At 43.3% G+C, this 27,737-nt stretch overlaps 1 protein-coding gene across 1 annotated transcript; it reads right to left on the minus strand.

The window, feature by feature from the left end:
* Positions 1-1,518: 1,518 nt before the first annotated feature.
* LOC122160011 (deleted in malignant brain tumors 1 protein-like) lies at positions 1,519-27,328 on the minus strand. The gene is made up of 10 exons (XM_042818197.1): positions 27,247-27,328; positions 26,138-26,449; positions 24,798-25,109; positions 21,251-21,265; positions 20,124-20,474; positions 18,762-19,139; positions 10,715-11,029; positions 3,242-3,565; positions 2,039-2,350; positions 1,519-1,589 (listed from the first exon to the last, which is right to left on the minus strand). The coding sequence occupies exons 1-10, from the start codon at positions 27,326-27,328 to the stop codon at positions 1,519-1,521; spliced, it is 2,472 nt and encodes an 823-aa protein (XP_042674131.1).
* Positions 27,329-27,737: the final 409 nt, after the last annotated feature.

Here is a 27,737-nt window from a genome sequence, read left to right on the forward strand (position 1 = left end):
CTAAAGCTTAAATATGTTCATCCCTCAAACAACAAGTGTGTACCCCACACAAATTAGGCCAAGGATTCCTAGTGGCCTTTCTTGCCTGGGGAACTTCCCTGGGCTCTGAGCTCTGTTCATGAGCATCAGGTTTTTTTTTTTTCCTTGAGGGAATCAGCAGTTTTGTGCTAAGCTTAAACATGACTCCAATTGCAGTAAGTGTCAAGCAACACATACCTGGTGCTTCAGACATGGTGCTGCCTGCAGGAGCTGGTGGGACATGAGAGAGAACACAAAAGTTAGAGGCTTCCCAGACCAGGACAGGTGTAATGCATGTGCAGGGCAGGAGAGCCCCAGGCTCACACTCACACACTGACTGCACAGCCCCAGGAGATGAAGCCATGCTCAGACCTATGCTGGTGCTGCTGGGATCTGCTGTAATGAGGGAGCATCCCCAACTCCAGAGCTGTGCCATGGCTTGGATGCCGGGTGATACAGAGATCCCAGTACTGTCTGTGGTGTGGGGTTGCCCTAGGAGCCATGTGGTCCAGTGCTAACCCCAGGTTATACTGGTCCTGTACCAGCACCAGCCCACATTCCTCCCTGGCTAGGTGTGGGAGCCAAGAGAGAGGTCACTGGGATCGCCTCTGGGAATGAATGGCTGCATCTATGAGATTACATGCACTGGGAGCCAGCCAGCGCCTGGTCACAGCTTGGGCAGAGATCTGAGGGTGTAACGCTGAGCATCACTTACAGCTGGTAGTGGCTGCTGGTCCAGGAGTGGGAGAGGTGGTTACTGTGAGAAGCAAAATAATGAAACAAATTATTGTCCTCAGCAAAGCAAGGACTGCTGATGTTGAGGAAATTAGTGGTTTTGTGCCAAACTTAAGCACCACACCAAATGCAGTAAGTGTAAAGTGATGCATACCTGATGCTTCAGACGTGGTGCTGCCTGCAGGGGTTGCTGGATATGGGAGAGAACACAAGTGTGGATCAGGAGCTGCCCAGGGCAGGACAGGCAGGATGTACCCACAGTGATCGTGCACAGCCCCTAGGGATGCTTCTGCATCCTGAGCAAATCCATAAGGTCCATGAGCAGAAATAAGTACCTGAAGTTTCAGCTGTGGTGGATTCAGTTGGGGCTGCCAGAAAGAAAGCAAGAGCCAAGCATTAGCAGTTTTTAAATTATCATGTGAGCAAAGCAAAACCTATCCAACCAAAGCCAAACTGACATTAAGCTGCAATTAAGACCAATGTAATCAGACCCTCATTTCAGCTCCATTGTAGCAATTGCCTTCACCTGTGCTCCCAGGGCTGACCAGATCCTTTCCCCAGGTGCCCAATCAGTGGCTCAGGCCATGAGTCAACAGTCCCATACACCATGCCCACTAATCATGACCCTAATGCATGCCTATTCATCTGAGCGCTGTGATTTTTTGGAGCTAACAATATGTTCAGGGCTGTCACCTCCCAGAATGTAGATAGCACTACTGAAATCACGGGGAATCAGCACTCCATGATGGGAGAAATAATATTTGACTACATCTGAGGTGACTGAGTGGTGAAGTGCTCCATACCTGTTGTTCCAGGAGTGGTAAGATCCACAGGCCCTGTGGGCAGAGAAAATAAACACCATCAAAAAAATGAAAGCTGGATCATTGGTTATAAAGAGAGATAAACAGAAGCACAGCCTGGTATCCCCTAGACCATGACCTAGGAGATGTTATCTGATGCCCTGGAGCAGCCAATGCCACCCTACTGAGGATGTCTATCAGCCAGGGATGTTGATGCAGGTGGTGGGGAGAACAGCAATTCCATCCCAGCTCTTCACCCAGACTGCAATAGGAATCGCTGCTGGCAGCAGAGCAGCACCACCTCTGCACTGTATGCTGAGGTGAACAAGATCCTGGACGATATGCCAACCAGCACTGCTTTTAAATACAATAACCTAAGTGCAGCTTGAGGTCAGTCAGGAAGAAAGCATTTTGCTCTGTCATTTGCTAAAGCCTCCAGGCAGGTGTGGCTCATTCACACTAAATAAAATGTAGAAGAGGAGTACCTGTGCAGATAACACCAGCATCCTCCTTGTGCAAACAGTCATGTGTTCCCAGCTCCCTGTGAGAGCACTGCTCCAGGAAGGACTCATCCCCTGTGCATTTCACATCATCCATGAGGATATCTCCCGTGCCTTCCCCAAAAAAGGCACTTTTTTTGGCTGAGACGGCATCTCCGCAGCTCAGCTCCCTGCACACAACCCTGGCACTGTTTATGTCCCAGTCATCATCGCAGATGGTTCCCCAGCTGCCGTTGTAGAAGACTTCCAGGCGCCCTGAGCACTTGTTGTCTCCATTCACCAGCCTCAGAGACAGCTCTTGGAAAAACAGAAGGAAACACGTGGTTGCTCAGCAGCCTCAGCAATGGGCAGATGTGTTTACCAAAGAGGAAAAACCAAGTTGCTATGTAGAATATCAGATGTGAAAACTTTGCAAGACCTGCCTATGGAGAACTCACCAGCTGGGACAGGCTCAGTTGGGACTGGGGTAGTAACAGGCTCTGGAAAAGGAAACAGAAAAGTGAACTTGTGGTCTTGCTAAGGCGGATGGTTAATGACATTCTTCAGTTCCTAAGTCAGGTAAAGAAAAGCAGTAGTGACATAACCCATTAATCTCTGGGAGCACGGACACAAAGAGGAGAAGGCCCATTTCAGCCATTTCACCTCAGTCATTTTGGGTTCAGCAGATCTCTGGCACTGCAGGGCGAGGGGAAGGTGAGCTCGAGATAGCAAGAGAAACATATTTGAAACTGCCTCCTTTCTGCTTTGTCTGAGTACTGCCAGAATTCAGACATTTGCACAACCTGGGCTCCAGCTCTGCCAGAGGGAGGTGGGGTAGGACTGCCAAGGCTGACTGCTCCAGCAGTGTTAAATAGGCAGTGCCTTAGTATCTCTCTTGGAAAGTCCAGCAGACATATGGCCATCCTCTTGCCAGGAAATGAACAGTGCATGTTGGCAAATGGTTCTTTTGGAGTGATTTTGAAGTAAATTCTCTATCTTTTCTTCCTATTTATTCCCTTTGCTTCTTCCAAGGGCCACCTTCCTACATTCCCGTGTTCTAGTCAGAATACAAAATTGCTGGAAAACTGGGAACTGATTTGCAAGAATTCTAAAGGAAGTTACTGTTAAACACAAGAAGAGGACGTTTTAATTACAACTGGTCATAGTTCACAGCTGATGTGAAATCAGCACTGAAATGTGCTCACCTACCTGCGCAAATGACGCCGGCGTCTTCCTTTGGCTGACAGTTATGCACACCTATCCCTCGGTGAGAGCAGTCCCACAGGCTGTCCTCATCCCCTCTGCATTGCACCTCATCCAGGAGGATGTTCCCAGAGCCCTGGCCAAACTGTGCTTCAGGCACTGCCATCATAGGCTCCCCACAGCCCAGCTGCCGGCACACCACCTCAGCAGCCCCCAGATCCCAAGCATCATCGCAGACTGTTCCCCAGCTGCCATTATAATAGAGCTCCACACGGCCTGAGCACCTGCTGTCACCATCTGCAAGGCGCAGGGACAGGGCTGGAACATCTGCTGGGGAGAAAGAACACCACAGTCAGTGACCCAAGGCAGTGCTAGAGACTGTCTCCATCATTGGGATGACGGGGACCGGTAGCCTGCAGTGTGGTTGGATATGAGAAAGCATCCTCCTCTGAATTTACGTGCTGTTTTAGGATTGATATTATGAAGTCTTGAAGCCATCTTTCCAACGGTTGATCATGCAGCACCCAATGGGCACAGACATAGTCCTCTTCCATGACACACTGATGCAGGGAAAACAATCCTCATCCCTACAGGGTTCTTACCATTTCTTTACCATCTTTCTCATCTATATGGTAGCGTTGTCTAAAGGATGAACACAAACACCCAGAACCAACCTTTCCCTGGGACACCTTGCAATCTAAGGAATATGTTTTTTTTCTTCTTTAAATAATACCTGATTGGTCTTCTTTTCACTCTGGCATAACAGATGGTTGGCACAGCATCATTTCCCCAGAATAGTAGCAGAGCCATTTCTACAGATCAGGCTCATTTCTGAGAGCTGGGTACTTATGGAATAATCCACACATTTATCTCACTTTCAGAGGGAAAGGCTTTTAGAGATCTGAAGTTCCAAATTAGTTTTATGGGTCTGGAGTGTATTTTTCTTTCAGAGAAAGAAATCAGAGACTCTGCCGACAACATAATTGAGTTCTTCTGAGTTTGTTGCCATCATAAACTGTACCAAGTATACACACCTGTCTTACTCCTTGGTAGGTCTGTGATTACAAGGTTTTCATTTCAGGACATTTTGCTGTCACCTGGCAGTCATTTGTAACCAACTAATGTACATCCATTCAGAATGAGTACCCTGTTCCCAAGGACTCTCTTTGCCCTTAATTCCTTTTTGCTGACCATGATCAAAGCTCCTTCCATCTGAGTACCGTGCTTATCATTTCCTTCTGCAAAAGTTGGCTGTAAAGAAATGTCAGGAGCGGCGTGCTTGGCTCACTTCCCAAGATCAAGGCCTGAATTTCTGAGAGAGCTCCAAACACGATATCAGAGAGAGAAAAATAATTGAGTCAAAAGATAACGTATTAAACAGGTGCTGAGTAGTCATCAGCAATAATGAAGGGTGTTAACATAAAAAGTTTAAGAACTAGATTTCATTTGTTATCTATATCTAGGTGGGAGAAAGAGGAAGATTAAAAATTAAGCATCCAGATCCAAATATTGAGTTAGATTACAGGCAGGAGTAAATGTGTCATGATTCAGCTGATGTTAAAGATATCAGTATTGAGAGAGAGGCAACCTCCAGATTAAACATCCTAAGTAAATGAAGTATTTCATTAGTCTGAAATACGAACATCATATTTCTGATTAAATAACAGAACTGATTAATTGACAGTCCCAGGAATTGTTAATGTGTTTTGTGAATGTGTCTACACACTGACGAAAGGCAGCTTTCTACTCTCATCAAATGAATAAAAGAAAACTGTTGATACTTACTTTTCTTCAAAGCCAGTGCTTTGCACATAGCTATGTGTAAAAAAATACTCAAAACAATTATTAATCAATTAGTTTTCCTTAGCCTTTTGTAGCCAAAGAACAGTTTTCATACAGTTGTCACAGTAAAAGTAATGAGTTGCTATAATTACAGCTATAAAGGAACTTTTTTTTTTTTTTTTAAACATTTTAACCATTGACCAGCTTCCCTTGTTACACACAGTATGCCTAAATAAGATAAAATTGTTGGCTCAAATACATGGGTGAATAGGCATAAGCACAGCACTTAATAGTTACAAGCACTTAGTTGCACAGTTGTGAGGGTAGTATTAGGAAAGCACAAATACACTGCGTATTAGGTTCCATAAGCCTGCACAGTGCTCAATAGAGCTGTCATTTAAGAAGAAATTCACATTCAAACTTCTGAAAGCCAAGAAAATAAAAGTAAATCCCAAAGGATTTCTCAGTTTCACTGGTGCTTGCTGAGAAGTGCCCACTTCTTTTCATTCAGCTGGAATAGATCCCAGTCAGAGTAAGTAAGGCAGGCAGCAAAATCTGGTCGAAGCTCTGTTAAATACCCTTTAAAGTAGCAAAGTTTTCATTTATGTCCTTTTGAAATTGAGATGGCTGGCAGTAAAAAGGTAGAGAAACACTGACTTAAATCTCTACTGTGCTGAACATTTGTCTGTCAATTTGCAAGACATCTGCAGAAACTAGGGAGGGTGGATCCTAGAGCTCAAATATGAACATACTGCTCATAATCAAGTTAATGGGTGGAGCTGTAAGCAAATTTGTACCACCTTTCCTACAACTGCTGCCGTGGGCATGGAGTCCCAGCTCTGAACTTCTGACAACATCGATAAAGCTGTCGAAGACAAGTAGGTTTGGAAAAGGTTACAAAGAGAAGAAATACCAGTTGCCTTGGTAATTGTTTACCACATTCTGCAGCATCTTGACCTAACAGATGGCACGGGTGTTAGATAACCAGCCACCACTACTGTACTGTAATGAAATCCTCAGCCATTAACTCCGACACTTTGGAACATAGGTAGAGCGACAGAAGGAAATGCTGGACCTGTGCGCTCTCTGGAGGACAAAATGAGAATTCAGAATGAACAGAAGGAATGCCAAAAATCAGCAAGTTGAACTTCTACATCGACAGGTGCGATGGGATGCTCGTTGGAAAGAGAAAAGCAAGGCACAAAGGCTAAATCATCCTTTCAGCTGGCACAGAAGGACCGTGGAAAAACTGGAAGCCAATAACATTGGCACTGCAGTGAGCCAGACCAACCTCAGTCCTGCTCTCAGTGGTACATAGGAGCTGCCTGTTCTTCTCAGCACTAAAGAGGCTTCAGCTGCTTGGTCAATGATGTATATTTAATAAAGGTAGAGATAATGAGGAGAGCTGGGATGGATGATTCAATAAACACAATGGGCTTGAAAATCACGAGCTCTGAGGAATGGTATAAAGAGCTGTGGGAAGACTTTCAATAGCCTGAAGATGACTCTAAAAAAGATGGCATCCTGGTTGGATGACCATGAGTTGTCCTGGCTGATGGCTGATGCAAAATGGCCCTGTCTGGTGAAACTATGCTTCTGAGATTTACAAAACTTAAGGAATTATTTCATAGACTCATTAAACCATTTCTGTGACAAAATCTCTGGTTGAATCTTTGGGGAAGGAAAACAGGTACAGTGAGAAACAATGTTCAAATGTGAATAGGAACCAAAGCTGATTACTTTGGTTAAAACAAAAATATACAGTAATAGCTCATCAGAATGTATTCATAACTACAAGACTGGGGACATCCATCATTAAATGGATGTATTGCTGATACATCCCAACAGCCTTTTTTAAATGAAGATGTCACAGAGGGCCTTGTTCCTTCACACAAATGCTCAATTTCTTCTTGTCTGCTGCGAATATTCTACAATCTTAATCCAGCCTCAAACTCCCAAGTAACAGCATTAGTCTTAGAGATTGCTTGCAAAACAGCTGCTCTTACCTTCATAAGTTGTGCTTGGGATTTCAGTAGCTGATGTGGCACTTCCCTCTGTGACAACAGTGGGTGTAGAAGATGGCTCTGGGGTCACAAGCAAGTTGGGGGAACAAAGAGAATGGAGGAGAGAATGGCAGCAGTTAGGAGTGAATCTTGATGCAAGCATGTGGGTATGGGTTTTCAGGGAAGTGAGTGAATGCACAGCCCTCTGTTCTTACTGAAGGGAGGCGTTCACCTTGATTTAACATTTAATGGCAGTAGATCTGAGTGTTACTTCTGACTGCCTTCTTCTACTGCTGGAGATGCAACAGTCATTGCTAAAGACGCAGTGGCCACTGTTGGGGCAGTGAGAGATGTGATCCTTGTTGTGTTTGGGAGTACCTGCAGCAGAGGAGTGCCTCACCTTCCCCAGAGGTGGTCAGGATCTCTGGAACAGCTGTTGGCTGCGTGGCTGCAGTGCTGGGGGCAGAGGAGGAAGCTGCAGGGAGGGTCAGGGGAGAGGAAACAGGTTATTAGACAGAATCACCTGAACTGGATGCGAAGGAGAAATACAGGGGTGTCAAAGGGACTGCTAATGAACTGAGGAGATGAATTACTGGAGTGAAGCATGAATCAGTCACAGACACTTGAGCTGATATTTGGTGATATGATTTAGTTCATATAATCTAATTTAATCAGAAGCTTAAATACTGTTCTTATTATATTTTATCACACAGAACCTGTTTTCACCTTTAGGAGCTGTGGAAGGGATTTCTGGAGTTGAGGTCACAGTCACATTCCCTTCTACAAATGGGATGGGTGATGTTGGTTCTGTTGAGCTTTCAGAGTCTAACAAGAAGCAAGAAATAAGAAAACATGACAACATTCAATAAGGCAGTATGGCTGAACCCAGTTCTTGATGCATTGAATTAGCTTCAAGCTTAGTGGAAAAGAGAATCCACGTATTCCCTGCCATCCTTTATCCACTCTCAGTGCTCAGAAATGAGTCTTCACGTCTTTGCATTACAAGCATCAGGAAAGTTTCAGTCCTCTCTCTCAGTAATGAGAAAAGCAAAAGGAGCGCGAGAAGCAAAACTAGCAGTGAGTGTTGTAATTTGGCAACGACAGTGGTTGGTAGGTAACTTCCCAGCACGGTGCTGCTGGCAGCCTGCCCACACTCCCAAAAAGCCAGCAGGTTGGCACCAAGCAAATTCAATTTATTTCATTTGTGTTGGTTACACTGAGAGATGGTGGCTTTGCCCGATTTTTTTAGCACGTCCATTGATCCCCCACCCCAGACAAAACTTACAGTCACATAGATAAACACAGCAGTTTTCTAACATGCTGCATTGTGCAGATGCCTTTTACCTTTCCATGACAAGGTGGGGATTTCTGATGTCACATCTTCCTCTGTAGTGGAGGTGGAACCTGAGCAAACAGAAGAAGCTCTCAGGATGGGAAATTAAATGTCTGCCAGCAGCAATTAAAAGCAGATGTGTTTTGAGGAATTAGAGACTCAGTTTAGATCTCAGGCTTGGTAAACAGCTGTATAATTAGTCTGCTAAATTACTGGAGAGGCAGGGGTCAAAATGAGGGAGATGATCTCACATGCCTGACTGTTTTCTAATTGTCCTGGAGCAGTCATAAATCTTGGACACACCAATCACAATGATCTGGACTACTACACAAAATTTCATGTATAATGCTACAGCTACAGGCTCAGGGACATCCATCATTAAATGGATGTATTGCTGATACATCCCAACAGCCTTTTTTAAATGAAGATGTCACAGAGGGCCTTGTTCCTTCACACAAATGCTCAATTTCTTCTTGTCTGCTCTGAATATTCCATAATTCACACAGCCACATCTTCTTAATCCAGCCTCAAACCCCCAGTTAACAGTATTAGACCCCCAAGTAAGAGCATCAGTCTTACAGATTACTTGCAAAACAGCTGCTCTTACCTTCATAAGTTGTGCTTGGGATTTCAGTAGCTGATGTGGCACTTCCCTCTGTGACAACAGTGGATGTGGAAGATGGTTCTGGGGTCACAAGCAAGTTGGGGGAACAAAGAGAATGGAGGAGAGAATGGCAGCAGTTAGGAGTGAATCTTGACGCAAGCATGTGGGTATGGGTTTTCAGGGAAGTGAGTGAATGCACAGCCCTCTGTTCTTACTGACAGGAGGCGTTCACCTTGATTTAACATTTAATGGCAGTAGATCTGGTGTTACTTCTGACTGCCTTCTTCTACTGCTGGAGATGCAGCAGTCATTGCTAAAGACGCAGTGGCCACAAATGCAGATGGTGTTGGCCATTGGCTATTCCAAGGCTGATCACACACAGAGTTAAAAACACAGGTGCTGAAACACTTTGACTGAATTCCAAGTATTACTGCCTGCTGTAACCAAATTGCACACTACTGGGTTTTATTTATTTTTTGTAGATTTACAGGTTGGGTTCTTCTCTTGCCTTTATCTGTAGAAGTCGCCAGTTGTGTAGTAGGTGTTACAAAGCGGTCTGTGACCAACGTGGTTTTTGATGAAATTGTAGTTTGGGTCCTCTCTGTGGATACTGAAAGTTAGTGGAAATACATTATTGGAGAACTATAAGAATGGTCATCAGAACTGAGGCACTGATAAAATAATGTATATGTCAGGTTTTGTGTGGCAGTGGTAAAATAACCAAGAGTCTAAAGCCTACAGCTGGAATGTAGAGACTTGCCACATGCTTTCTCTAATTATTAGTTAGTGAAAGGCAATTAAAGTTCCTACAAATAATCCAAACATCCAGGTCATTAGAATAATGAATTAATGAGGAAAATTAGGAACACACATTCTTCTACGATACTGTCTGGAAAAGAGCAGTAATTGCATGATATTCAAGTTAAAAATCAGTTTCTGAGCATTTAGGCATACTGTGAAGTGCTAATGGACTTAGATTGCAAAGGCCCTGCCTTACCTGTTGGTGCAATCGTGGACTGCACTGCATCTGTGAACATAGAACAAAGCAAAAATTGCCATTAGCTTTGGCATTAATCAAATTGCTTCAAAATAGGTGGCTTCAAGCTATGTGATCATTGCTTTCAGTGACATCTAGGATAGAAGTGTTGATATTTATTTTCAATTCAGACTCAATTCAATACAGTTCAGACCTACTGGATGAGCTTCTGTCTGCTCTGAACTTGTTGCCTGGCTTATCTTGGGAAGTCTGGAATCAGCAACAGGATGAGGGGAAATGGTTTTAAATTGGAAGAGGGTAGATTTAGATCGGATGTTAGGAGGAAATTCTTTACTGTGAGGGTGGTGAGGTATTGGAAAATGTTGCCCAGTGAGGCTGTGGATGTTCCCTTCCCTGGAAGCATTCACGGCCAGGCTAGATGGGGCTGTGAGCAACCTGGGCTAGTGAGAGGTGTCCCTGTCTATGGCAGGGGGTTGAAACGAGGTGATCTTAAAGGTCCCTTCTGACTCAAACCATTCTATGGTCTCAAATGATTCTCCCCATATTCATACTCAGTGCCCACTGCTGCCAATTTTGATATGTTGCACATGACATCCTTGTGTTCCTTGCTCACTTGGTTCAGCCCAAGCACAAGGAGCATCTGCATGCACATAGCTCAGCTCCCATCTGATTTCCAAATCCTACTCTGGTGTTTCTCGCTATTATGGTCAAGGATAAAATCCAAATCAATTTTTAACAGCACGATTTATTTTTTTTTTACCTGAGCAGACGACACTGACATCCTCATTGTGTCCACAGTCACTTTTGTTCCAGCCGGCATGCGAGCAGTCCCAAATGTGAGATTCGGTTCCTGCACACTTCACATCATCCAGAAGGATGCTTCCTTCTCCAGGGCCAAAGTAAGCCCAGCCCAGGACAGAAACAACTTGGCCACATTTGAGTTGTCTGCACGCAACGCTGGCACTGTTCATATCAAAGAAATCATCACAGACTGTCCCCCACTCGCTGTTGTGGTAAACTTCAACCCTTCCAGCACATCTGTCCCCACCAGATGCCAGTCGCAATTGTGGTGTGTCTTCTAAAACCAAAGCAAAAATGAGCAAGTAAGCAAATCAGTTTGCTTATTCCAGGATATCTAAACTTCTAACATCTAAGGCTGCATCCCCATCTGCTCAGGGGTGGGCTGTGTGGTGCTTCTGTGTCTCCAGTTGCTGGGGCTGACTGGGAAATGCCTGCAGTGCGCAAAGCAGTGGAGCCCAAATCAGTGCTGTTGATTCAGCCCAGTTCACTTGGCTCTGCTGCACAAGGACCTGTTCTATCATTAAAGGGCCATGGTGAGATAACAAGCTCACGCAGAGGGGGTCCATTAACCCTAACAGGGATGCCCAGAAGGCTCACTCTCAGGTCTACGTCTCACCCTCTTACCTTTGGGTTTAAATGTCTTCTTAAGCCATTTTGAGAATTTGGCCCATGGTGAGGCTGAACCTTCACTGTCTTCTGTTGACTGCCACCAGAAGCCATTTGCTGTGTAGGATTAATAGATACATTAGCATTGATGTAACACAGTTCTAGATAAGTTTTATGGTTTCCTGTGCTGACACAGAGTTTGATAGAGTATTTACTGGTATGTGACATATTTTCAAAGTGAAAACCATCCTTCCTTTGCCTGGAAGGACGTGCTTCTTCTCTCATAATTCAGCAGAAGATGATTGTAGAGGACCTTATTTCATAGCAGCACAAGAGCCCTCATGTACATCCTTCAATGGATGGAGACTCGGGCTTCTGGGAGCTGAGCTCTGCCAGAACTTGCTGGGGCAGTAGAGAAGTTACTTATCTTTGCCATGTTATTACCACAAAAGCACAGGAGGCTGTGGATCATTTGTTTGTGCAGAGTGTGGCAGTTGTTTTGGCCAACAGCCCAGCATGTTAGCCTCAACTGTTCTCTTTGCAAATGCCTGCTCAGGTCTTCCTGGGGAGCCCAGACTTCGCCTAATTCTGCAGCATGGAATGTAATATATATACTTGCTTAAAGGACTGACTAAACCAAACTGTGGCATTACATATCTGTAGAGCAGCTCTTCCAGTCTAGTTCTGTCAAGTTTAGGGAATGATAGATCTCTGTAAACTCATAGGCAATCCTTTGCTTCCTCTTATGCAGAGAAATTGCAAAGAGCAAGCAGTGATCTTTCTGTCTTTATAACCATAAAGAAGCAAGAAGGCTCTTTCAAAATTAGCAAGCTCTGAAGATCCATGCCTGATTCAATCAAGAAATTTAGGAGAAATTTCTTTTAGAGACTGTTTTTTTCTTTTTTCCCAAGCTAGCATTTGCTCTTCAGACACTTTTGCTCCTGGAAATATATCAGTGATCCTAAATTTGGGAGTTTACAAGACAAAAGCCAAAGTGACTTTTCCATTCTAAATTAATCCAGGTCAAACTGAAGACAAAAGCAAACTTACTGATGAGAGATTACAGTGCTGGGATTTTACCACCTTCTTGAAAGGCAGCTCGGTGTCCTTTTATGCATCCTATTATGTCTGACTTGCCTTCGCTCTTGCTTTATAAATAATTCAATATAGCCAACCCTTGAATCTATGTTCTATGAAATTATTTCTCCTTCTGGCTGATGAGCCTTTGCTCATGGTGCCCATGGATAAAGATCACGTCATTCAAACCAGTGAGATTATAAGGAAGGTTTGAGGTTACTTTTCTGAAGACTGAAGGACAATGGCGCTTCTGCAGTCCCAAGTCTCTGCAAAGTAGATTTCCACCCATGTCAGTCAAGCTGCTTTTTTATCCTTTCAATGTCTTTTTCTACATTTTTGAATGTATCATGTAGAAGAATTTAAATCCAAAATAAGAGAATTAGAAGAATGTTAGAAGGAAGAAAGAAAATGACTTCTTCAAGCTATTCCCCTTACAGAAGAGAAGCAACGAAAATATTCCTCAGCTTTAAAATCTAACCTGTGAATTTGATCTGAATATTTGAGTTACAAGGCTAATATTTGAATAAGAAGACAAATTAAACCAACAATTCCATCATACAAAGCTTGCCAGCAATACGTTAGAAGACTCTGCCACCACTTTCCAGCAGGCCAGGCTGTATTAGTAATGAATTCTGTCCATAACATTTCCATATAAGCATGAAAAAATGTACTCACTGTACCTGGTTCACACAGGAGAGAAGTACTTAGCAGAAGCATCCAAGTGAGACTCACATGAAGGTCCATTTTCATTGTGGTTATCTGTTCTCAATCTGTGAGGATTGAGAATTTATACTAAATGAGTTCTGGTCTCCACCAAAGGTGTGTGCTTTGCAATTTGATCTCTCTTCCTGAAATTCCAGATCCATGCCAAAGAAATGATTTACCAGGTATTTTCATTTTACAGGGTATATCCAGACATCCGGATAAGCAGATCCCGATCACACCACTGTTCCGGGCTGTCTACCAAGATCTTCCCAAACACTCCCCTGGCACTTCAATAGCTGTGCGTTGGTGTGGGTTGGTTTTTCTTTTTTTTTCCAGGAAGCAAAGATTTACGTTTGGAGATTAGGCTGCTTGGTAAGGTTTTTCGTACCACCAGTTAAGACAGTTTCCAATGCATAATTGTGTTTCCAACATACAGCTGTGCCCAAACAGAAAGTGGTGAGATTTGTGTCAGAAGATTAGCATCCAAAAATTTTCAGGAAAGTCTCAAGCAAATTATCTCTGCTCTCTAGACATTATTCCTACAAAAAAGAATTTCTACACTTCTTCATATCTCTCTGGCTCCTGTTTAACCTGAAAGTAGATCCCTCCATCATTCCCCTCATCTGCAGTCAGTCCTTTTCTCACTTGCAGCCTACAGAGCAATGAAACAGCTATACGAGTTATCAACCAAGGTATAATTGGGTGGGAAGAACTCTCTTGGGGATAAATTAGCAGGGCAAGTGCTGAACTACAACAGCCAAAGAAATGGAGTAGGATAGGGCCAGAAGGTTAAATCAAGCTAAAACTCAAAGAATCTGTATGTAAAGTCAGAGTGGCATGACCAGCTGCCATGCACTGCATGGGAAGACTACTGGGAAGACCAGTAGAGTCTACTGACAACTTACTCCCCATTCTCCATCTACCAGTTTCACAGCTGGTTTGTTCCTGAACAAACTAGCCTGAAATTTTCCTCTTCAGAGGACAAGTACACATGCTATCTGACAGTCCTCTGTGGTACATCCTTCATAACTATGGAAGTGGAGCCTTTGTGTGTTGCAAAATATGAGGCATGCTTTTGGATCTGTGAGATACTGCACAAAAGAATTGAGGCACAGAGCAATTGTCAGCTGAAGGGGAGAAACTAGTAACAGGTTTTCATTCTGCTGGTAACAGATAGCAGATCAGAGGAGGAGAGGCAGAAGATACGATAGTGATAGTGGAAATCCAAATTTAAGGACTGAGAAAGCATGAAAGAAAATCATCGTGAAGAGGAAAAATACCACAAATTGTGCTGGAGGTTATTGTTTGCCATTAGCTTTCAAGCTATCTTTTTAGATCAGGTGCTTTGCATGAAAAAATCCCACCTGGAAGGGCCACGACGTACAACTGGAGAAGATTTGCATCTCACAAAGCCATGAATCCACCACGACCCCTTCAGACACAGATTTCTCCCTGGCACGAGGTGATGGTGACAACACACTGGCCAAAGGATGCCTCCAGCTCTGCCTCAATAGGCACTAGCAGGGAGAAGCTGGCTCTCAGCTAAAGAGACTAAACTAAACAAAACTAAAGGTTCTTAGCAGATACCAAAATGAACATAAATTCATTTGTTCCATGAGATCTTTTCTTATTTTCTCAATGCACTATTACATACTGTGGCTATCCAAACATCCATGTTCTGACATCCTAATACCTTCTTGAGCAAAACCAGTCATGTCAAATGTTTAAACTCCCGGTTCCGTGTGTGTGGATTACTTGAACTCTGCTGCCATTTCCTGAAGTGACTAAATGGGTTTATAGTAGATCCTTATCAATTTTTCTATCCAAACAGCCATAAGCTGGGTCTGGTATAGTACGTAACAGTTTTCTTTCCTAACAGCAATTAAGCTATTTTATACAAACACGTCTCACTTTTGAATGAAAATAACTTTGGAAACAAATAGAAGGAACCTCATGGTTCTCTTTTTCAGCATTCCTCATTCTCCTTCACAAAACAGATTGCAAAGAAGACATTGGTCCCAGCAGACATGCTTAGGGCCGAGGGCTCCACATCCCCATACTTGCCTGGTAAAACTGGGTCCTACTGCAGGCTGTTTTGTGCCCTATCTGAGGAGTCGTGGTGGTAAGTATAGATGTGAACAAAGGCAGCAGATTTGTACAGCTAATCCGCAGTGTTTGGTGAGAAAGAGTGACCAACCTCCACGTTAAACACTGCAGCTCTTGTCACGGACATCGAAGGCACCATTAAAAGAGGAGGTGGTGAGTCTTCAGTCCAAAGCTAAGCAAGCAAACTAATCCTGCATGGCAGGAAGCAGCAGTGATGACAGTAGGGCTGACCTTTGTGGTCTTGGAGTCGCAGTGCCGTTTCCCAGGAAATCTTCTTAAAGGAATCTATCAAAATTCACTCCGAAAACAAAGAGTATTTGTCCATAGTGAAAGAGCTTTATGCTGGAGGGTGGGTGTTAAGCTCTCCTCGCAGAGTGCTGGAGCTTTGCTGCACCTACTCCTCCCTGCAAAGCTTTTTCCAGCTTTTTCAAACTACATCCAATTCTCATGGAAACCTGTAGCGTTATACACTCCATAAAGATGGAGCTTGAGGGGCTACAAGCAACCAGAAAACGCAGAGCTACAGCTGTGAGGCTGCTACCGCTGGAGGGCAGCGAGGCACTGTCCTTAAGGAGTGAATGTGTTATGGGACAACGTGACCTAACGGCACAGATCTTCTGTAGGGTCCCTAGAGGCCTTAACAGTAGCAAATACCGTAACAAATAAGCAGAGGGCAAAATAAATGATGCATGAGACAGCTACAGACTGCAGGTTGGTTGTTTGTATTCCTTGTCCAGCAAAGTTTTGGAGAATCTGGCCCTCCTGAGGCGCCGCCCGCTTCATCTTCCCTTTCAGCTGCTTATTCGTTATATCTCAGTGGTGTTGTAAACCACAACACGTCATAGCTCTCATAACTAATATTTGCAAGGAATTTAATTGAGGTGCCTGTGACAGATTAACGAGAGCTGTCTGCGTTTTTTCTAGCCATGTTTCTTGTACAAGTATTTAATTGTATTTCTTCTTCCCTGATAAAGAAAACCCTGATGTGTGAACCCGCAGCATGATGCATGGGTCTACTTTTGTTTTGGGTCATGTCAATACGTTTTTTAGGTCATTGCAGATTACTCACAAATTCACAGCAGTGAAACAAGCAGAATTTACTGAAATGCCTCACAGTATTGCCACTTGAATGCTGCCATAGCAATTGCCATGTACTGGTCCTTGACTTCAGTCAGCCCAAGGATGTGGCTGCTGTGTAAGCCTGTGGGTTGGCGCTGCTCCTAGCTGAGGGTGAAAGCACGTAGCAGATAAGTGTCCAGAACTTGGCTGTGTCTTGCTGCATATTACTCTGTGGAAAGATGTAAGGAAAGATTTTCAATTCTTTCATTTTTCACATTTCCTTTCTGCCAACCATTCTGCTAAATTCAACTCCAGCAAGTTCTGAAGTGCATTTTGTGCACTAACAATGTCTAGAGAAAATGGCAAGGCCAGGTTGAAATTATCACATCCTTGACAATACAACCTTCAAGTAAGTTCTCCACACTTATGTCAAATTTCTTCATAAGGCAAAGTGGGACTTTTACATGGGAAGCCCTCTTTTGTGAACAAAACTGAGTACTGAGTGCTGGGTACTGCTTCCAGTTCCCAGAGGCGTTGTGTTGAAAGAAAGGTGTTACCATCTGGCCTCTGGAAGCCCCCTATCAACGCCTGTGAATCCAGTGAGAGAAGACCTTTGTCAGAGATGGAGGCTGTGCCAATGTAAATGGGTACCAAAGGTCTTGGCTCTGCATGCAGAACTACAAGTCATTTAATCCTGTTACCCAGATAATTTCATTGGCTAGCACTCCTTGTCAACGTGGGTTACTTATCTTGGCATGTGCCACATTTCTGCTGTTTTTCCTTCTTTTGATGTTTACATTGTAAACTTTATTAATGATAATATAAAGTTCTCCCAAACACTCTCCTGGCAGTTTTCTCAACATCTTTCTCAGCTTCAAAGAAAATCCCTTCCATTTCAGCAAGTGCCATCGTTAGGAATCACATAGAGAATCAGCTATGGAGGTGAAACACCCCTTTGGAGGATCTTGGAGGTCTTTTCCAGCCTTGGTGATTCTATGATTCTAACTTTGCTCTATTAGTTGCTAATTAAAGATAATGAAACAAGCAATTAACAAAATAAAAAAGGTTAATTAATAAATAGGGGAAAAAAATAACAATCAGGCTAACTGCATTGATTAATTAGGAAAGTTTTCCTTCCTGCATGAGTGACTGGGACAGGAAAGGAAAAATCACACATAAAGCAGCTATACAGATTGTTTTTGTTTGTAAACTGATTGCTTTTTTATTTTTTTCCACAGTGCAAGCTTGCACATGTAAAGCTAACCTAACAAAGTTAAAACAGGTATAGGACCTATTAAGGGATCAGCAATAAATGCTTGAGTGGGACACCTGGGAATGCCACCTTCTCCTGCCCCACATGCCCCAAGGAGCTGTGTTGGGTGAGAGGTTGGCAAGGGATGGCTCTCTTTTCCATAAACACTGTGTGGAAAAGCAGATATCCTGTTTAACTGTGACATTTTGGACAAATAATGCAATCAGAGTCTCGGCATGGAAAAAAGAAGGATGAGCTGTAAGCAACATCGTGCAGTGAAAGAGTTTATTGCTTATTTGTGATAACTTAGAATCACATAATTTGATTGCTTTATATATGTAAGAGAAATAATTCTGACTATCCTAAGTCCAAATGCTGACTCCATTTGTGAAAACGTTTTTACTGGATCAGTTTTTAATCAGATTCAGTTTCAGTTGGTTTGAATATCTGAATGTTTACAAGCCTGAGAGAGGATTAAAGCACAGGAACGAAGATGGATTATACAAATATATTTTCTAAAGTCCCACATGAACAGCACCATTAGCAAATGTAAAAAGTGTCTAAGTGTAGGAGCATTCAATTTGAGATTGTTCTGGTTCTATAAGTGCAGTCAGCAGCCTGTTATGGGGGGGAACTGAAATATTTTTCTCTCTCCAAATTCAGGATTGAGAGGCACAGAGTGGAGGATAACACAGGCACTACTTTTTTGATGAGCTTTGCTCTAATTTCTGCTAGATGAACTAAAGTTCAAAAACACGAGTCACCAGTACTCATCCAGTGGAATATCAGATGGGTAACAGACAAAATCACTGAGATGTTCAGTTCATAACAGATCAAAGTGATTGGAAAGAAGGTGTGCTCATAATTCCTCATTGAGAAATCTGGTTTTCATAGAGATTGCAGATCAGTGAAAATGCCTGCTGAGATTTCTTGCAAATGCCTCAGCAGTTTACCAGCCTTAAAGGTAATGCACATCTTTATTTCCTCTGCTTATGCTGCAGGCCCTGTAAGAACAAGCAGAGAGAAAAGCGATCAAATGAGCTGGGAAATGGGAATGAGATTCATATTTGTTAGGTCTTTAATAGTCCACAGCAGCGGAGAAAGAGTGGTTTTTATCATGGGCTCGACTCCTAATGATTTCCAGCTATAGTTCAAAATCTATATCAAAGGAGATTCTTGAGGAAAACAAAGCAGAGCATACCTGAGCAGACAACACTGGCATCTTCACTGTGGCCACAGTTATGTCTTGACCAACCGCTGTGGGAGCATTCCCATACGTGAGCTTCGTTCCCTCTGCACTGCACGTCATCCAGGAAAATAACCCCAGAGCCTTCCCCGAACTGGGCCTCTCCTGGTGCTGAGATGGGCTGCCCACAGCCCAGCTGTCTGCAGACAACCCGAGCATCTTCAATATCCCACCGATCATCACACACTGTTCCCCACTGTCCTTTGTAAAACATTTCCACACGTCCCTCACATCGATTGCCGCCATTCTCCAGGCGCAGAGCTACTTCTACCAAAGACAGAGCAGAAATAAACGTCACGATGAATGTCTGAAGAAGTGAGTCCAAGGTTTTCCCTCCTTGCTGTGTGATTTGTTGATTTTCAGTCAGTAACAAGTTATGAAATACACACTTTACATTCCTCTTCAAAGTGTCTTTCCAACATTTGAGCTCTCCGTAATCATCTACATCTTTTGAAATGTATCCAAGACCAGGTTGGATGGGGCCCTGGGCAGCCTGATCTAGTATTAGATATGGAGGTTTGTGGCCCTGCCTGTAGCAGGGGGGTTGGAGATTCATGATCCTTGAGATCTCTTCCAATCCAAGCCATTCTATGAAATGCTGCAGTGTGGAACTTGGCCATTCTCCTCAAATGTATTTTTCCCCAAGGCTTTGCACCAAACAAAAGCAAACTGTGTTTAACAATAGGTACCCAATTTTTAGAATGATCAGTAATAGAAATAGTAAGACTTACCAGGTGCTCTGGCTCCCCTGGAAGCTGTGGTTTGGGAATAAATATGAAAAACTTAATTTCAGCAGCTTCAGTTGTACTTCAGAAGAAATAATCATCAACAACAGCAGAACAAATACTAAACAAAACTTTGCTTCACCTGGTGGGAATCTCTTATATTGTCTGATTTGTTCTAAAACTAAGTTACTTTTTATGTACTATCTTTAATTACCTTAATCAAGATAACATTTAACTTGTGTTGGAAAGATAGAGTAACATTTAATTCTTTAGGAACGGCTTCTAAAATTAAATTCTTGTGAGAGCACCACGTCTGTGAAACCCAAAGTGTGAAGTGTCAACCAAGCCACCAAGTATTTCCTCCTCTGGTATCCTGCATAGAACACAGCATTCCTTCTCTCTGCACTCACACCAATGTCACTGACTGACCACCAGGAGCATCTTCCGAGCACCCCAGACCAGAAGATACATGGAGGGAAATAGAGGCAGCTCATTTCTTGATTTCTGCCTCACCATCCTTCTAATTACAGCTGTACTGTCTTTATTGCTATTTCCCTTGCCACAGGCTGATGATTAGATTCTCAATTTACACAATGCAGAGTTTTACTTAAATAAATAGAACCACTTGTACCTGAGCAACGCACACTGGCATCTTCTCTGTGCCCACAGTTATGTGTGGCCCATCCTCTGTGAGAGCATTCCCACAGGTAGGATTCATTTCCATGGCACTGCACATCATCCAGGAAAATATCCCCTGTCCCTGGATTGAAATGTGCTTTTCCCAGTGCAGAGAGAGCATTTCCACATCCCAGCTGCCTGCAGACGACCTGTGCATCATTTATGTCCCAGAAATCATCACATACAGTCCCCCAGCTTCCCTTATAGTAGATTTCCACGCGCCCTTCACATCTGTTTCTGCCATTTATCAGCCTCATGGACACCTCTGTGAAAAAGAAGAGAGGAGATAAGAATCTGAAGGCTCCTGAACTGCAAAGTTAAAATCCTAGATTAGTTCTGGAGCTGATTCAACATGTTCCTATGGCTATTGTATTCTGTCATGGCCTTTCACCCCCAGGGAAGGCGAGGACAGCACTGATAAGTGCCAGCTGTCCTCGGGTCTTTGCACTCATGTGCTGTTTCCTGGTTCACCCTTGGAACCAAGTCTTGCTGCTAGGGCTTGGCAGCGTTCACAGTTGCCTAAACAGTTCAATTCCTGTGATGGGATTAATAGCAACGAAAGAAATAACTTGCATTAGATAAACACTAGTGGGCATTTATCAACCAATTTATTAATGACAGTATAATTAGTAGAACAGAATCAAAGTTTTCCCACAGAAACAGAGTTGACCAAGAGATGAGGTTAACCAAGCCAAGGCATCACAACGGGGCCATGGCTTCCTAATAACTGTGTTGTCTCTTCTCCTTGTGTTTTAATATCACTTAAGGGGTTCTGAGTTTTATCAAAGCATGGAATAAAATGGTCTTTTTGTGTGCGTGGGTGTGTGGATGTGGCTCCATCCAACTGATGGAATGTTTAAAATACTGATTAATCCAATAGCTTTTCTTTTAGATAACCATGGATTTAAAGCACCCTAGTCCAATGAAGACTTTTTCACGCTCCAAAAGTCCAAGTCAGAACATGATTTGTTGTCATTTTATTGCTTATGCTTTAGAAAACTCTGGATAGAAACTATTGAATAAGTATGAAATTGAAATTACCAGGTATTTCAGTTCCTGTAGAAGCTGTGATGGGAAGAAACAGATAAAATGCACATTTCAGTCATCAATGTTTCCAAAAGTAATTAGTTTTTAAGAGCTTCTTTTAAGAGCTTCTAGTGCTTCAACCTTCTTTACAATGTCTGTTTTTATTTCAGAAAGTGTTCAACGACTGCTTAAATAATCTGCTTCTGAAGATAACAAAAATGGTGAGACATGAAATTGTAACATGACTTTCCTTGCCAGCAACTTGAGAATCTATGGAGATCAGGATAGAACTTTGGAGCTTCTTATGCCGTCTAACAGAAGCAGAAAGTGTCCAAGGTTAAATTTAGGTAAGGAGCTAAGAGTGCCAAAAATCTTAGCATATCTTTCTTCAGGAGAACCTAGCAAAGCCCTGGTTCCTTCTCCTTGTTTCCTGCGCCTGGATTGCAAGAGTCATGACTCTACACCTTTGGATTTGGCCCTGATTATCTCACTAGAATAAATAGACTGCAGCACTCAATAGAAGCTTTGTCAGAGAAAGGCATGTAGGATTAGGACCTTAAGCTTGTGAGAAGTCTCCTCTGTGAAAGCTGGTTGGTTCTTTAAGGGCAGAATGTGTCTCAGGATTATTTTCTGGTGCTTCTTGCTAGTCTGGTAGCAAGCAGATCGAACTGGTTAATATGGATTACAGGTGATTAAAATAGTGTGATGGCAGTACAAAAGCTGTGGATGCTTTACGAGTGACACTGATTAAAATGCTCTAAAAGTTTTCGAAGCTTATCTGGATGGAAGTTTGCAAGAACAAATGTTGATCACCTAAGAAAAGAAGGGGAGTTATCTTTCCAGCAACAGAACCGCAACTGCTGAGAAAAATCTTCAAGATCAGGGGAGCGATTTTCAATCTGACAAAATGTGAGATTAAACCACGTATTTCTCTTCACAGTAAAGCAAATAGATCAGTGTGTACCTGAGCAAACGACGCTGGCATCGCGCCGGCTGTCACACTCCTCTCTACACCACCCCCTGTGAGAACATTCCCACAGGTAGTTCTCATTCCCTCTGCACTGCACATCATCCATGACAATATATCTCGGGCTGTGAGAAAAGGTGACATTTCCTGAAGATGATACAGCATGTCCACAAGCCTGCTGGTTACAGACAACGTCTGCATCATTTATATCCCAGGAATCATCACAAATGGTCCCCCAGGCTCCTTTGTAAAGGATTTCAACACGCCCTTCACACTGGTTCCATCCATTCACCAACCTCACTGACATGTCTTTGAAAGAAAAAAGAGAGTTTTGCTGAACCTTTGTTGTTAGACAAAATCAGAGACTCGTGTGGGTCAGAAGGGACTTCCAGACATGCCTGGTTTAGCCCAGAGCAGGCTATTCTGGGTCCTGTTTAGGAGAGTGTGGAGTATCTCCAAGGATGGAGATCCCACTGCTTCTCTTGTTCTCTGTTGTAGTGTTTGACCACGTCGTGGAAAAGAAATAATTGTTTTTTATCAAGGTGGGATTTCTCCAATTCTGACATGCATCTGTTTTGCCTCTTGACCTATTGCTGTGCACCATCTTCTCTATAATCTCAGGTTATTGTAGATAGCAACAAAATCTCCCCTTTCTCAATCTCAAGACTGAGCAAACCCTATTCCCTCAGCAACTCCTTGCACATCTCATTCTTCTACCCCCTGACCCTTAATGACCCTTTGCTGGGCTTGCTTACAGTTGAACTAGATGATCTTAGCAGCCTTTTCCAACCTTAATGATCCTATGATTCTACAATTCTATGCTCCAGGATGCCCCTACCTCTCTTGTACAGGGAAGCTGCACTCTTGTACTAGACCTGAGGCTACAGGTGTGTCTCACCAGTGCTAGTACAGGATAAGAATTGCCTCCCTTGACCTGCTGGCAGCACTCAAAGGGCACAGTGCTGGCTCATAGTCAACTTCTCGTCCACCAGGAAGCCCAGATCCTTTCTTGCAAAGCTGTGGTTGACACAGCTGGCTCTCTGCCTGCAAGCTGCGCTCCATAACCTTAGCTGACATGTAACGTCAAAGATATTTTTTGCTAAAGGGGAATTAAGGTGACACACTATAGATAGACAGATTTCCATGCCATGCTCATTTCACTAGTTAGGTGTGCATGTGCATTTCCAACCTACCTAGAAACTCCTGTTTTTTGGAGTCCCTGGGACAGGGCCATGCTCCTTAAGCCACTATGCCTGAAGATAGAGACGTTCCTGAATAACTCAAGCTCTGCAACACAGGATCTACAGTACTGATGATCTGAACAAACTTTAGGTGTGAACTTTCATGTAACTCTGTATATAACAAAGCCAAGCCTCGTTTGTCCAGACTTAACCTTTTGATGGATATAAATGAGGTGAGTTCTTGACTTTATTCTCTGCTTAACACTAACAGAAGAAGAAAGCTGAGCGCCTGTTTGTTACATGGCTAAAGGGGTCTGTTATTTTAAAGGGAGGTCCCTTCCAACAGGCAAAGTCCTGGCTTTTCAATTAAAATCTATTATTGTTTTTAGCTGTACAAATCCAGTTCTAAAACATGTGGACATTAAAGAGAATCACAGGCATTTAAGACACTTACCTGTCACTTCAGATCCTGTGGAAGCTGCAAATGAGAAAAAAAACATAGCTCATTTTTAGGTGGAGTTTTCAGTCACTGCGGTAGCATCTGATTCTACAGATGAAGTGTCACGTTGGACATTATGCTGAGAATAGTGCTGAATCAGTCCTATACAGAACAGTTCTCTTTGTGTGGGGACTGTTACACAGGCCTACAACAGAAGCTAGATCCGTTCTGGAATATTAGTAGTACTAATATTCTGTAGGCCTGTTTCTAGCATGCATTTTAGTGCAGTCTGTGTTGCAGTATTACTATGAACTAGCACAGAATGGGCACAGATTGCCACAGAGTTCAGCTGATGAGTGTCCAAGCAGGCTATTACTCACTGTGACAATGAGGACCACTGTTTGTTCCACCTCCAACACAATGACACCTTTGTGTTCAAGTCTGCAGGGACAGGCTGTGCCAGGTGCCACCAGCACCAGGCTGGACCTGTCCTCTGCGCCTGCTCTGGCACTTTTCCATGGGATGGCTCTGCTTGCTGACCTTCTGTTTACACATTACCCAACAGTGAAGGAACATCCAGGTCCCAGAAGGAGCAGGACATACCAGCAGATGGACAGAAGCAGTTGGCAAATGGTTGTACTCCACCTGGTAGCTCTCTTGGGCTGTTATCCCGTTTTCACTGAAAAACCTAACCTAGACTGACATATCTATGGAGTGCACAATTTTTCGATTTATTTACAGATTTTTTGTAGTTAATTTCTGTAGAAATCACTAGCATACACTGCTGAATAGTAAGAAAAAGCAAGTATTAAACAGAACCAATGCTACAGGTGAAAAAAAATTGCTTCAAACATGAAGGTTCTGCCTGTTTTTTTGGGAAGCAGTCTTGGCGAGGAGCATGGTGCCAGGACAGGGCTGTCCCTCATGCTGTGACTGGCCACGGCACGGAGCATTGCATAAATACATAAAACACACCTGAGCAAACAACACCAGCATCTTCCACGTGCGCGCAGTTATGGACCGACCACCCTCTGCTGGGGCATTCCCACAGGTAGGCCTCGTTCCCTCTGCACTGCACGTCGTCAAGGAGGATCTCTCCCGAGCCTTGGCTGAAATTGGCATTTCCTAGGGCAGAAACAGCCCTGCCACAGCCCAGCTGGCTGCACACCACCTGGGCATCCTGCAGGTCCCAGGAGTCGTCGCAGACTGTGCCCCAGTTGCCCTGGTAATGGACTTCGACACGGCCCTCGCATCGGTTCCTCCCGTTCACCAGCCTCAGGGACACGTCTTTGGAAGGCCAAAAGTGAGAGAGTTATTTAGGCTTTAAGTAGGTTGTTACGCGTTTGAGACAACAGTAAGTCCTACCCAAAGATGGCAGATGATTGGCCAAAAATATTTATCGACTTTTTTTTTTTTTTTGAATGAAGAATTGTGGAATTAAACTGATACAAACACACTGAAAACTTGGAGATACAGCATATTCCTAACACAAGAGGTTGTGGTTAATACATGATATGGTTAAAAACTTGTGGGGATGCATATTCAGAAATGTCCAGTAGGAATACATCAAAATCATACCGTGACAAAGGTATTGGCAAATACTCTTCTTCACAAACTGTATATACTGAATGACTACACTAGGTAAAATGACTTAGTCAGTAAACAAGATGAAGATGTATGAGATGAAAATTACCAGGAATTTCAGACATCAAAGAACCTGAAATAAAAGAAAAAGCAGAGTGAGAAAGATCACTTTTTTAACAAACTTGCACTCAACAAAGTGAGCAGAAAAGATCCCTCTTTGTTTACTTGGCTATAAAAGACAGCACAAAACCAACTCTCAGCACATTAGGATTTTGTATATATAAGCCAATCTAGGCTTTAAAATGTACGGTGCCATGTATTTTCACATCAAGCAATATGTCTCATGAAAGACCCAATTTCACACTGCATGTGGAAATCGTTGCTTATTTTCTCAATGCTCTTCGGAATAATCAGCTGAATTCATCCTTTAGTTAGGAAGCAATGGAAATGGACAGATGGACAAGTCTCAGAAAGGCATTATACTCTACAGAAAAAAGGAAACATAACTGTCTAACTGAGCTAATTATGTGAAGATTTTGAACGTGAAAGGTTATGGATAGGTTGTAGTGCTAGTAAGTATTTGCTGAAATGCGGAGGAATAATCTGGGGATGTCCTGTATAGCTTGGTGATGGTTTGGTAGTTCAGCTGCCATTTGTTGAGCACCCAGACCTCATTCTGGCTTATACTTGTAACTATTATTGATCACTGATGCCAATAAATCTCCAGTTACCTGCACAGATGACGCCGGCATCTTCCTGATGAAGGCAGTTGGTGATGAGCCATCCATCATGGGAGCACTGCCAGAGCAGAGCCTCGTTCCCTCGGCACTGCACTTCATCCAGCAGGATGTCTCCTATGCCCTCACCAAACTGGGCTGCCCCCACGGCACCAGTGGCCTGGCCACATCCGAGCTGAGCACAGACCACGTTGGCATCGTCCATGTCCCAGGAGTCATCGCAAACTGTTCCCCAAGCTCCATTGTAAAATATTTCAACGCGGCCCTGGCATCTGTTCTGCCCATCCACTAGCCTCAGGCTCAGTTCTTTGGAAGACAGAAAGAAATTAGGTCAACTGTTAGAGTGGCTGCCATCTCTATGGGACCATGAGGCAACCAGAGGAAATGCTCTACAGCAGCTTTCCAAGGAGCGTGTCCTCAAGGAAAGTGTGCTCCATTCTCTTCTGCTCACCAGTCTCGAGTTCCTGAGATCACAGACCTGATTTTAAAGCATCACCCAAGGATGAGGCATCCGAGTGTCCCTGTGGCAGTCACATTCAATTAGAGTTATACTGACACAAAGACATCATCATCTGGTGGGGACTCCAGCATAGCATATTGTGTTTCTCCTGGCCACCAGTGAATTAAATACGGAAGCCAATACTAAGAATGTAATAGCAGAAAGCCACTGCCTACAGTATTTCACTTTTCACCTTACTGTAAGGAACAGATTTGTCAACCCTCGTGTGTCCAAAGCAATAATTTTGACCCAGGCTGTGTCAAAACTGCCACCTGTGTGCACCATGCGCTTACCAAAGCTCCTACCTGCTTGCTCGCGTCCTCTTTCAATGCACTGTACTTTGTCTAAGACCTTCCAGTGGAATGCAAAAGAATAATTATTTGTTCTATGCATTTTTTTTCCAACAGTAATTAAAATACAACACAATATATGCTTTTTACATTGCATTAAATACACACCCAAGATATTTGAATGGCATCACCCGCCCTTCAGTCCTACTAACTCTCAAGATATCTACCAGTTACAATGGGCTTTGCTACAAGCTACAAAATGTGCAATATTGATTTTAAAGGGAGGTAGGGTAGAACAGCATTAGGCACAGTACCTGACCCCTGGAGATGCCCTCCAAGCAGAAGCAGCATGCACACGATGGCCAGAGTGCAACCCATTTTGCCTGGGATCCCCATCGTGCTGATAAAACCTGGTTCAGAATTTATAAGCATGAAGATTTAAAGGGGTGTGTTCTGCAGCTTGACCAGCCTGATTTTATTAAAGTAAATCAGTGCTTTCATACAACAGGGATACTTCTAACTTTTAAAAACATTCTCTCGATTTTTTTTGGCAGGACTTTGTTTATAGTAGCTTGATTTTTCGATCACCTTATCATTTCAATCCCTTCTCTGCACATATTGGCTAAACACTCCCCTTCACGGACCCAACGGCTCAAGAAGAACCAGCTTCGTGCAGCCAGGGAGAAAATCAGTGAAACCAAGCAAAAAGTGCTGGCAGATTTTCTTCACGTCTCCATTTTTCCCTTGTCCCAAAGTGGAGACAGGTGGCTGCTGTGTTCCCATCCTCTCACATCTACACCAGATG

The sequence above is a fragment of the Centrocercus urophasianus genome, unplaced genomic scaffold, assembly GCF_019232065.1.
Source record: "Centrocercus urophasianus isolate 14NV4802_14NV808 unplaced genomic scaffold, USGS_Curo_1.0 seq_17, whole genome shotgun sequence".
Lineage (NCBI taxonomy): Eukaryota > Metazoa > Chordata > Aves > Galliformes > Phasianidae > Centrocercus > Centrocercus urophasianus.

What these genes read in the sequence shown, in the direction of transcription:
- LOC122160011 (XM_042818197.1), bottom strand. Translation starts at nt 27,328, where the DNA reads ATGGGGATCCCAGGCAAAATGGGTTGCACTCTGGCCATCGTGTGCATG. An exon ending in CGCCGGCGTCATTTGCGCAG is followed by an intron (nt 2,351 to 3,241) that starts GTAGGTGAGCAC and finishes TGTTTTTCCAAG; the next exon opens with AGCTGTCTCTGAGGCTGGTG. An exon ending in TGCTGGTGTTATCTGCACAG is followed by an intron (nt 1,590 to 2,038) that starts GTACTCCTCTTC and finishes CTCTGCCCACAG; the next exon opens with GGCCTGTGGATCTTACCACT.